The sequence below is a fragment of the Ursus maritimus genome, unplaced genomic scaffold, assembly GCF_017311325.1.
Source record: "Ursus maritimus isolate PB19 unplaced genomic scaffold, ASM1731132v1 scaffold_6, whole genome shotgun sequence".
NCBI lineage: Eukaryota > Metazoa > Chordata > Mammalia > Carnivora > Ursidae > Ursus > Ursus maritimus.
This window is the reverse complement of record NW_024426774.1, coordinates 14,005,104-14,017,316: the sequence shown is the minus strand read 5'-3', so window position 1 is coordinate 14,017,316 and position 12,213 is coordinate 14,005,104. Positions and strand designations below refer to the sequence as shown.

General features: G+C 39.7%; 1 protein-coding gene across 1 annotated transcript; it reads right to left on the bottom strand.

Annotated features, from left to right (window-relative positions):
• Window positions 1-223: 223 nt before the first annotated feature.
• LOC121101078 (transmembrane protein 258-like) lies at window positions 224-430 on the bottom strand. The gene has a single exon (XM_040623723.1). The coding sequence runs from the start codon at window positions 428-430 to the stop codon at window positions 224-226; it is 207 nt and encodes a 68-aa protein (XP_040479657.1).
• Window positions 431-12,213: the final 11,783 nt, after the last annotated feature.

The window sequence follows — 12,213 nt, the reverse complement described above, 5'->3', positions numbered from 1 at the left end:
TCAGAGTTGCATATTCCCCAAGGATTCTAGATGACTAATGATTGCACTATTTGACACAATTATTATTATTATTCTTTTGGATAGTCACACATTTGCCTTTATTGTGAGCAGCAGGTGGGACACTTCCAGAAATAGTCAAAAAAAGATAATAACTTACAAAAGCAGGAATTCAGTGAAGCCACCTGGTTGGAACTCTTGGGAGCTATCATACATAGATGCCAACTCAGAGCAGCAGAAAGAGGACTCCAAAGTCCATGAGGAGCAAGGCCACCAAGGAGATGAGGAGCTCTTCATAGATATCCCGAGTGTACTTAGTGGAGGTAACCTCATAAATAAAGAACCAGGGAGTAAAGAACATACCAATGGCCAATAGAACCATGGTCAGACGAGGGATGACAGCAGGGTTCACTGGGCTGGTGTATCTGCTCATGGCTTGATCTCCATTTTGCTAGGCATAGGATAATCCCCTGCTCTTCCACTGGCATATTTTAATAACCCTGAGATTTGAGGATCTTACTACTTTGCTAGGTCTTATCTGAACCTTAGCAAGGGTTTGTGAAATTGAGAGACTAAACTGAGATAAAATATGAGATAACCCATGACTGCCACCTTCTGTGCCCTCAGGTCTCAGGAATGAAGATGGGCAGAAAGCACTCTTGAGATCAAGGGCAGGTAGGTCCTCTCTTTCAGCATGTGGGTGAAGAAAAGTATTTGCCACAGGATAGGGGAACTCTTTGAGAGCTCCTTTAGACCACTGCCCAACAACTATGGCTCTGCTATAAGTATCTTAGATTGCTACGAGGAATCTGGCTTTTTTTTTTTTTTTCTTCTTGACCTTACTCCACTTTCTAAGTTCTTACCCCTCCATGCAGTTTTAGCTCGTATGTGGCAAAAGTCTTTAGCCATTCTCAGCATTTTGATTCTCTGGAGCAAAACTGAATTCAGTTTTTAACAGTGCTTGCTAACCAGGTTCCGTGCTGGGGCTCAGGGAAACATGTGGAGCCCAGTTATCTGGGCAACACGGGACCACACGTAGAGGTCCCCAGGAATTTACTTTCCCTGGGATTCCAAAGTGGACAGGAAGATAATTCTGGCACTGCCTCAAAAGTCAGGAGGCCTGGGTCTCTACATTTCTACGCTTTAGAAATGAGGGGCCCTTTTGCCTCTTTCTTCTAAGTTCACATGATTCTAAATCTACATCTTCTCCAGGGTACACTCTGAAAGAGGCTGATTCTCAACAGGCACTAAAAGGATGAGTCTAGGCACACCGGGGTGGCTCAATTCGTTAAGCATAGGACTTTGGCTCAGGTCATGATCCCAGGGTCCTGAGATCAAGTCTCACATAGGGCTCCCTGCTCAGCGGAGAGCCTGCTTCTCCCTCTGCCTGCTGCTCCCCCTGCTTGTTCTCTCTCTCTCTCAGACAAATAAATAAATAAATACAATCTTAAAAAAATATATATAAAAGGATGAGTTTAGAGGGACGTTCATACAAGACACCTGACCACTACCCTTCAGATGTATCAAGGCCACAAAAGACAAGAAGGGACCAAGAGACTGTTCTAAATTGGAGGTGACAAAGGAGACATGACATCTAAATGCAATCATGGGATCCTGATTGGATCCTGGAGCAGAAAAGGGCCACCAGTGGAAAAACTGGGTAAAGTCTGTAAGTCTACAGTTCAGTTAATACGGTTATGTCGATGTCAACTTATTTGTTTTGTTATCATGGTTATGTAAGATGTGAGCATTAGAGGAAGTTTGGTGAGGAGTTTATGGCGACAGTCTACAATATCCATGCAAATCTTCTTAAATCAAAAATTATCTCCAAATAAAAAAATTAAAAATAATAAAAACATGAATATGTATTTTCCCAGAACATGAGACTATAAATTTCTCAAGGGGTCTTTTTTTTTTCTTTCAGTATGTTTCTGAGGGCCTACCAGAGAGGTGCCTTACAGTAAGCTCTCAAACTATTATTAGAATTAAATTAGTCAAAAATTATTCACAACCATAATTTAACCTGGGACAGAGCACACGTAACCTCACCACTGTTACAAGAAGTTAATATTGCAAGTGTGGTATTTCTACAACTAAAACACATTAAAAAGTCTGGGAAAATGCCATTGTTTCCTGGTACCAAGGAAAAGCAATCTCTCCACGTTCAAGGCAGATAGCCAGTCTGATTTCAGAAAATAAAAAGGAAAGAAAGAAAAAGTAACAACACAAAAGATCAAGTAGCTCCTTTTAAAAAACCATCATCGTTGCTATTTGGACTAAGCCAGAAGCTCCAGATAACAGTAACTACTAAAGAAGAAAAGGAACAAAAAACCCTGGGAGCTTTCAATTTGTTTTTCATAATAAATGAATTGCCCCCACCAAAATGCAGCCTTGAGGAGTTAATTAAACAGCTGCCCCCATGGCTGATTCCGAGATGTTAGAAGGCCCGTGACAGGCCCCTAAACAAATGGGGCAATAAAGGTGTGGGCTGTTTGGGTTGATTGAAGAGCTTGAGTTTTTCACCCCTAGTCTCTAAGCCATCTGGAAGTGAGTTTGTGGAATGTGGGATGGCAGCCTCTCTGCCCTTATCTACTGATAAGATTCTCAGCCTCAAACACGTGTACTAGAAAGGCAGGGAGCAAATATTTCAGACCTTAAACAACTTGCAATCCTCCCTCTAAAGTTCACGCAGTGCTATAGCACAGAAGGATGGACACTCATCTCCCATTCTTCCCCTCCAAATCTCGGGCTTTTGACGTCAACATGAGCCAAGACTGAGAAGTTGACTTAAAGGAAAACTGTGTTCTGATTCATGAGTTCCACCCACCTTCTCTGAGTCCCACTCACCTTAGGCTACAAAAGTCAGGCTTTTGAGAGTTGCCTGAGGACGAGACTGCCAAGCAAAGGAGGTTTAACTGAGCAATGAATTTGAGGATGAGAACCAGTCTGCTGGTCTAGTTGAATCCTAAAACACAAAATATCTGAGGATGGCCCACAGGCTACAACTTCACCAATAAAGGGTTCAGTGTCTGACATCGGAAAGACTTACTTGGCTGTTGGGAATGAAAGAAATCCGGAAATTATTCTTTTTGCTTTTAAAACCTAAAAATGAGAAAGCATACGTGGTGTGTAGAGCTGTTGTGTTGGATGTGTCTGGTGGGTATGAGGCATGGGCTGTATGTGGGAGTCATTGTAAAATTAAATTAGGCTAAACAGAGAAAAATCATAATTAGATGAGGCTAGTAACATCTTGGGTGAAGACACACACACACACACACACACACACACACACGTGTGTGTGTGTGCACCACAGATACACAAGAACTGAAGGGATGCCGAGTTTCAAAAAAGCTTTCAGAATTCGATAATGTAATCATTCACTCTGTCCTCTATTTTCAAGTTCCTCATATGTTCCAGGGACTAAGTGCACCCCAGGAATATAAAATCAGGTGATACATTTAAACCTTGCTTTCAAGGAGTGCGCAATCTACTGGAAGAGGCAGAGCAAACCAACAGTCATAGGACAGAGTGACAAGGACCACCAGAAAAGCAAGTTCAGATCGCCCTGGGAGGCCAGATGTGGGGTGACAGTGAGCAGAAAAGATCGACTGTGTCATCTGTTTTTCAAAACAGGAGATGATGATTCTCTCATTCGTGGTTCATCCAACCTCAGACTGATCTTGAAATTCGAAGAAATAGCAAGGCTTTCATAGTTGTTTGTGGGGCTGGAAAATGCAATGGCAAGCTTGATTAAAATGTTTCACTTCTCTGGTCTCAAAAATCTCATGTGTAATCTATTTGAATAACAAAATTATTCTTAAAACAACAAAAAATCACCATTGAATTTCGTTTATCATTCAAATGTTTCTGTAAAGTACCGACTCCGTGCCAAGTGCGGTGCCAATACTGGGGAGTACAGCTCCTTCAACCTTAACTCTTTCAAGAGGGTCCACTCTGCTCTTTAACGTCTTGCAAAACTTGATGGGTCCCCTCCGGCACAATAATGTGAGAGCAGAAATAAAGAAGGATGACATTTTAAAAAAGACTTAATTGGTTTCATAGTGGAAAAGTGATCCGATTACCCTTTCTTGACAAAAAGCAAAGTGATCATTTTATCTACACAATCTTGCTAGAGTCTTTGGGGTTGTCTAACAGCATTATAACTAATTGCAGAGTAAAACAAAGATAAGGATAGTTTATTGGACAAAATAATTTCAAACAATCTTAGCTCTGGTGAAACCAAACCAGTGGAGTTTCTTTACCCATTGCAGTGATAGTAACACATATAATGTTCTTGTGAAACTAATGCCAGGCAAGGAAACAGGCAAGCATAGCAGACATGAAAGATTATCTGTGATAATTTTATGTTGAAATCAACAGTTCTCCTGGACATACTACAGCTCTTTAAGGGCCCCATGTCTGTACTCACATACAATAAGCAACTAACTCTGTCCACTGAGTTTATAACTTTTTATATTATACTCTTACAATGCCCTCAGAAATGCCCAATACCTACTTAGGTATTCTAAGTTCCCGCTACAGAGCTTCAAATATGAACTCTGTTGATTTTACCAATTGTGCTCCTGGGTTTAGTTTCTCTAGCTAAGTGAGGAAAAGGCTTCTGCTTCCAGAGGTCAAGCATTATCTTGATTTAGCAGGTTGGGCCCCTGAATCACTGCTATGCTCAGTAGCAAAGAATGCAGGCTGGGAAGGATTAATTACCAAAGCCAGTAATCCTGACTCCAACCTCCAAAAATATGGGGAAGTCCAAAAAAAATCTTGAAAGTGATTTGCAACATTCTGTTCAAATCAGCCTCATGAGTAATGTCACTTTGACACCTCTTACCCATGTAAACATAATTATCGCGGGCACATCAGCTATTCTCTGAACCTTCTCCTTTTCACCCTAAGGCTCAACTTCCCCTCCTCTGAAAGAAGATCAACATAGTTTTACTAATAGTTTCTTCCTCAGTCTTTCTAGTGAAACAAATAGACTCAAAGTGTAAGAATGCCAGTAGCCTGTTTTATGACGAACTGTGGGTACTCCCACAGGCCTGGGCAAAAAAATTAATTATATACTTTGGTCTCAAGCCCAGGGGACACAGATTCTCTTGGCAAATTCTGGCAAGCCGATCCAAACCCTGCAATTCCTGTCATTTCATATCAGTGAAATCTCATTTTATTAGGAAGTAATGAGAGAAGAAATTCCCAGTTGACCATTAAAAGTCCTAAACAGGTACCACTTTCTTTCATTTACTTTGATCTGGCCTCAGTCAGCTCAAGTGTTGCCACAAGACCACATGTCTGCTGTATCACAGGAGTAATACTATGAATGAAAATATTTACAGCCGAGGTTATTCATCCATTAAGTTAAATAAAAGGCATCACTGATTTCTATATATAATACATACATATAGAAAGCCCTGCTACCTGCTAGCGTGTGATACTAAGTAAGGATCCTAGGTTAAGAATGCTGAAAGTATCTTAATATCCCTTCTGTCTATAAGAGTTAAATAAAATTATTGGAAAAATTAATAGGAAATGTGGAAAAACAGCATCTCATAACAAATGGTACAAACACATTTTACTTAACATTTGGAACCTAATATCATATGCTACTGTCTGGGCATAAATATAAATAAAACCTAAATAACTAAGAAGAAAATGTGTTAAAACAGCTGATACAGCAAGAAATGTAATTATCAAGGAATGCTAAAATCTCAGCTTATTCTGCACATGTACCCAATATGTGTCACATAGGGGAATTCTTTTCCTTCACAAAAAAACCATCAGGGATTTTTAAAAATAATATTGTACCAAAGGAAGGGCTTAATGAACTGCAGATTTGGAAACTTACATCTACATCCACTGTGTCTAGCTCACGGTCTGGAAGGAGGCACATCCTGAGACTCGAGGGAAACGAAAGGTGATTCCGATGGCTGCTGGTCCCTTGAACATACCTGGAAATTAACATTGAATAATTGTTATTGCAAGTACATGTGTTTTCTCCTCTGAGCCAGCATCATACGTTATATAGCATTATATTCTCATCCATCATTCCTTTGGACGAGGTGAAGTGGGAAGGCAGATTTGTTCTATAGCCCCAAGGGAACCAGGGCATCAGAGTGGGGGTGGTGGTGGCAGTAGGTGCGTCAGGTCACCTCCCTCCTAAGAGTTATGCTCAATGCTCAATGTTCCCTAAACACAGGTGGGGGCCTGTGTTACAGGATCACCTGGAGCTGGAACTCTCTTATGAACTTACATTCTCTGACACCTCATTTTCTCCCCAAGAGAGTCCCACTGCTGTTAGGATTGTGTTCGAATTTTTAGCCAGTCACTCAAGGCCTTTAGCTCTAGCTAAACACTGAATCCTCCTCCAGCACAACTCACTCCACTCCCCTTCTATTCTCTCACTTTCCATAAAACATGCATTCATGCGTGTGCTTGGTTGGTACTCATGGCAGGCTTACGATGTGCCAGCATGGATCCAGGCCTTGGGGCTGCAACAATGAACAAGACAACTCCTTTCACTCAAGGAGTTTATATGGGGGAAGGGCACAGCAAAAGATGATAAACACAAAAACCAATAAATAAGTGAATAGTATTTAGGTGGCAGTAAGTGTTAGGGAGATGAAGAGAATTTCCATGAGGAGGCAGAGAGGATCTCTCTGACTAGAATGGTCAGAAAGATCTCATTGTAGGTGTGACTTCTAAGCAAAACCTCTATACGTACATAAGGAGTAATAAATGCAAAGGCCCTGAGGTAGGAGTAAAGTTGGCTTGCTTAGGGCACAGAAAGAAGCTCAATTTGGCTGAAGTACAGTACTTGAAAAGATTACGAAGATGTTTGAAACGTGATGGCGGTCAGCAGAATCCTAAAATGGCCCCCAGGATTTCTCACAGAAAATGACCCTTTATGCTATATTCCATCAAATTCCTTTCTTGTCTGTGATGCATGAGAGCCAGAAGAAAGGTTATCTGGAATTTTTTCTGAGCATCCAAATACATTTAGTTTCTTTTCAATTGTTTTATTTGCAGTTTTTTTTCTTTTTTATTTGCCTATTTAAAACATTTATACAGGTTTATGTTTCTCTTAATGAGATTTTGTTCTTTCTTCCCTTTGTGTACTTACTAAGTGGGCCATAATTCACAGGCTGAGTCTGAGAATGGGTTAATCCCTTTGCAGTCTGGGTGTAGCTGAGTTTCCGCCCTTGGTTCAAATGCGAAGTGAACCTGCATAACCAGCTTCAGGTGCAGCTTAATCTCTGGGCCACTGTTTATTTGTCAAAGGCCTTGCTGTGCACTCCTGTAGGTCAAAAGGCACAGAACTGAGAGGTGGCAGAGAGGTCAGACCCTGGGGAACTGTGGAAACAGCCAGGACTCTAGTGGGCTTGGCCATTAGCTCCCTGTGTGGCCTGGGCCAGGCCTCACAGCTCCCTGAGCTTCAGTTTCGACTTCTGTACATGAGGGCCATGGCCCAGAGAATCCCTAAGGGTCTTCACCTCCCCCTCCAACCCCAGACCTTACCTAAAAGACAAGGAGCTCTGGGGGAGAGGAGGAGGCCAATCTAACTTGTAGAAACAACTACTCCTGGCTTTATCTCAGTCCCTCATAAGATGTTGTATATTTATTGGCTGTGGTTCTTTGCTGATTACCTTGATGTATTATCATAGTTAATCTTCATACAACTCTCTGGAATATTTTCTGTGATTCTGCTAAATTTTAGATAATACAATTTAGACTGAGAGAGTTTAAGGACTTTCCTCAACTCACATAATCAGAAAGCGGCAAAACTAGATTTCCTCAGTTTTCATACATACCGTGCTTTAGTGTTTTCACTAAAACACTAGTATCAGTATTCTAGCTGCTGTGCAGTAAAATATGAATTAAAAGCAATGTCCAACTACACGAGGATCTTAAAATAATATAAATGGCATGTGTGTAATGTCAGCCATGTACCGAACACTACACTAGGTGCTTTACATAATTTGCAGTGCAAAGAATGTATTTCTATTCCCCATTTTTTATTAGAGAAACTAGGATTCAAAGAGTTTAAGTCATTTCCCCAAAGTCCTACATCCGAACTGTGATGAAGCAGAGCTGCTGGTCTGTCTGACTACAAAGCTCATTCTCTTCCACGTATTAGACAGTGAGGCAAAGGCACATGATAGGCAGGGCATGAAGGACACAGCCTAGGACAGCAAAGTGAGGACTTCTTATGAAGAATAAACCAAAGGCATTAGAGAAGAATGATCCACTGATGAGAGGCATCAGCAGGAGGAGGTGGAAGTGCACAGGGTGTAGGTAAGCAGAGTGGGCTGTCCAGAAACAGAAGAATCAGCCTGTATGTACCAAGGTCAGGTTCAGGGTATGACTCTCTCCCACTGCCACACCCAAAGCAATGGAATCCCCCTGTTTCCATATGTCCATCTCCAGAGACCAGGTTCTGAAAAAGGAAAACAAAGGTGAACTCTTTTGCTGCCTTTCCTGATAACTAATCTTTTATGCACTTGACCCAGCACAGTCAGAAATGCACGTCCTGCCAGGAAACCAAAGATGGTCCAGAACCACTCCCAGAAAAGCCTTGGTCCTTGTCCAGTGCAAACTTGGCAATTTCGCATAGAATAAAAGACACACATTCACAAGTTTTCTGTCCTTGGGAGTGTCATTGTGAGCTCTAGGCCTCTGCTACATGGCTACTATGCTGGCTGGAAAAACTTGCCAGAATTCGATACAAAGAGGAGTTATCATCCTATAACTTAGAATTCAGTTCTTTTTTGGAGGGGGGTAAGGGAATACATTTAAACTACTGAAATTGAGGCAATTTATTTAAATGGGAAGGCAGATGTATTAGTGAGATTTATGCAAAACTATTTTTATAACTGATATAACTCAGTAATATGTTTCTATAATTTAATTAGAATGCTATCACATATTCTGGCCAACCACTGTTCTCAGTGAGGCATTATGTATATTTAATTAGAAGAATAATTAATAAATAACTTTGGATCTGTAAAAACAGAAACTGCGACAACCGTCCCCATCTTGAAGCATCTTCCCCATCTTAAACCTGGTCTTAATGGTGAAATCTTGGTATTTAATTAGAAAAAAAAAAAGTATAGCCACGTAGTTTTGACCATTAGTGTCCATGCAATTTGTACTAACTCATTATGTCTTGTTAAATACCCAAGGATAAAAGGAACAGCACACCAACCCCCATATCTTCCTCAAAGCTCTCATTCATGATATATGTTGCCTGGCATTTGGCACCATGAAGACTGGGAACGTAAATAGTAATTCCTAAAGGACTTACTGTAGCCCCCAGGTTTCTGTCTTTCTGCAGAAGGCTGTTGGTGCAGGGATGCTGAAGTGAAATTCTTTCTTTCTACCTATTGTTGAAAACGGGGTACTGAAATCCCCTACAATTACTGTATTGTCTTTTTCTCCCTCCAGATCTCTTTGTATTTGCTTAATAGATTAGATTCTCCTCTATTGGATGCATATATATTTACAATTGTTGCAACCTTCTTTGTCCCTTGTTACAATTTTGGACTTTCAGTCTATTTTGTCTGATGTAAATGTAGCTGTCCTTGCTCTCTTTTGGTTTCTGATTGTGTGAAATATCTTTTTCTATCACTCCACATTAAGCCTATGTGTGTCCTTGAAGCTAAAGTGAGTTGCTTTTAGGCAAGCAAATAATTGGTTTTCTGTTTGTTTTATTTTGTTTTGTTCTTAACCATTCAGTGACGTTACGCTTTTTGTTTCGATAGTATAGTCCATTTACTTTTAAAGTAATTATTGATAAGTAAGGACTTACTAATATCCCTTTGATTTCGGACTATTTTGCAGTTTCCTTGTTCCTTTCTTCTTCTCTTGCTATTTTTCTTTGTGATATTGGTCTTGGCAATAATTATTTGGATATGATACCAAAAATCCAAGCAACAACAGCAAAAACAAACAAGTGGTTCTACATCAAACTGAAAAGCATTTACATAGCAAAAATCAAACAATAAAATGAAAAGGCAACCTACGGACTGAGAAAAAATATTTGCAAACTCTATATCTGAGAAGGGGTTAATAACCAAAATACATAAGGAACTGACATACCATTCTCTCTCTCTCTCTTTCTATTCACACACGCGCGCGCGTGCGCACACACACACACACATAATCCAATTAAAAATGTGCAGAAGACCTGAGTAGAAGACATTCAAATGTCTTTCCAAAGAAGACATACAAACGGCCAACAGGTAATTAAAAAGATGCTCAACAGCCCCAATAATCAAGAGAATCCAAATCAAAACCATAATGAGATATCACCTCCCACTTGTTAGAATGCCTATCGTAAAGGGATAAGAAGTGTTGGTGAGGATATGGAGAAAAGGGAACCCTTGTGCACTGTTGGTGTGAAAGTACATTAGTATAGCCACTATGGAAAAGAGTACAGCGTCCTCAGAATAATTAAAAATAGAACTACCATATGATCTAGCAATCCCACTTCTGATAGTTAGTCAAAGAAAATGAAATCACTATCTCAAAGAGATATCTGCAACCCATTGCAGCATTATTCACAATAGTCAAGACATGGACTTCACATAGTCAAGACATGTTAAGTGTCCACAAATGGATAAAGAAAATGTGAGATATATATATATATATATATATATATATGTTATATAATATATTATTCATAATATTATTCAGCCATAATAAAGAAAGATATCCTACCATTTGTGACAAGATGGATGGACCTTGAGGGTATTATGTTAAGTGAAAAAAGTCAAGACAGAATAATGCAAATACCGTATGATCTCACTTATATGTGGAATCTAAAAAAAAAACCAAACTTATAAAAACGGAAAGTAGGGATGGGTGTGGGTGGTGGTGTCTCCAGGGGAAGGGAGGTGCAAGGAATGAGGCGATGTTAGTCAAAGGGTACAAACTTCCAGGTATAAGACGAATAAGTTCTGGATATATAATGTACAGCATGATGACAATAATAAACAATATGCATTATATACTTGAAAGTGGACAAGAAAGTAAACCTTAAATGTTCTCATTACACACACACACACACTATATATATATATATATATATATATATATATATATATATATATACACACACACACATATATCAAATCATCATATTGTATACTTTAAACTTATTCAGTGTTCTGTGTCAATTATGTCTCAGTAAAGATGGGGGGAAAAGTTAATGCAGTACTAACATACTACCGTGTCTGAAATAAGTACACACTCAAATTATTTCACCAAAAATGAGATTGACAGATGTACCTTTGTGGTATGTTAGACTCAATCATTGGCCTTTCTATCAAGGATATACAGATTTTTTGAAAGAAGTTGGCCCAAAAGTGTTTTGATTATTACATAATCTGATGGTGATTAAAGAAAAACAAAAGATAAGGGATTTTAAAAGATAATTTGCATTAACTCTGGAGAGGTTTAAATACTGGCAAATGCTTGTTCTCTCAAAGTTAGCCCTCCCTTCTCAGTGTGGTCTTTAGACCAGCAGCAGCATTGCCATCGCCTGGAAGCTTGTTAGAACTGGAGACTCTCTGCCCAGTCCCGGACATACCAAATAGACATTTTTAAGTTCGTGAGAGGCCCAGGTGGTCACTATGGACATTAGAGGCTCAGAAGCACTGCTCTGTTCTAAACCTTTGCTTCTCCAGCTCTCAAATTCATGAACACCCTATGCCAGTAGGGGACCTAGTCGAGAAGCATTATTTTCAGAGAGCTCAAACTTAGACAGAACTCATTTTATTTTCACACTGGAGAGGAAAAAAATAATTGAAACAGAAAAACTCAGTATATACAGAAATCTAAGCTCCAGGTTATAATCTGCCACAATTTTCAAGATTGCAAGAAATTAGCTGTGTTATTACAACAGGCTCATGGAAAGAAAGCAGCATTGTATACCCCCACGGTGTCCACCCAGGAAGTAACCCACTTCAGCAATTCACTTTCTGGTTGCTGCAGTCCCATGTGGGTATTTGGAACTCTTCCAGGCTAGGACAATCTTGGCAATATGCTACAAAGCTAAAGATGGACATGCTCTATGAGCCCAGCCAGTGATTGTATTTCTAGATAACAATTCTAGACACATTTTTATATTAGTACATAAAAGCCTGTTCATTGCAGCATTGGTAATAATAATAATAATAATAATAATAATATATAGTATATGAATGA

Bases quoted from the DNA above. Each gene is read 5' to 3' on its own strand.
- LOC121101078 (XM_040623723.1), bottom strand. From the start codon at position 430: ATGAGCAGATACACCAGCCCAGTGAACCCTGCTGTCATCCCTCGTCTG.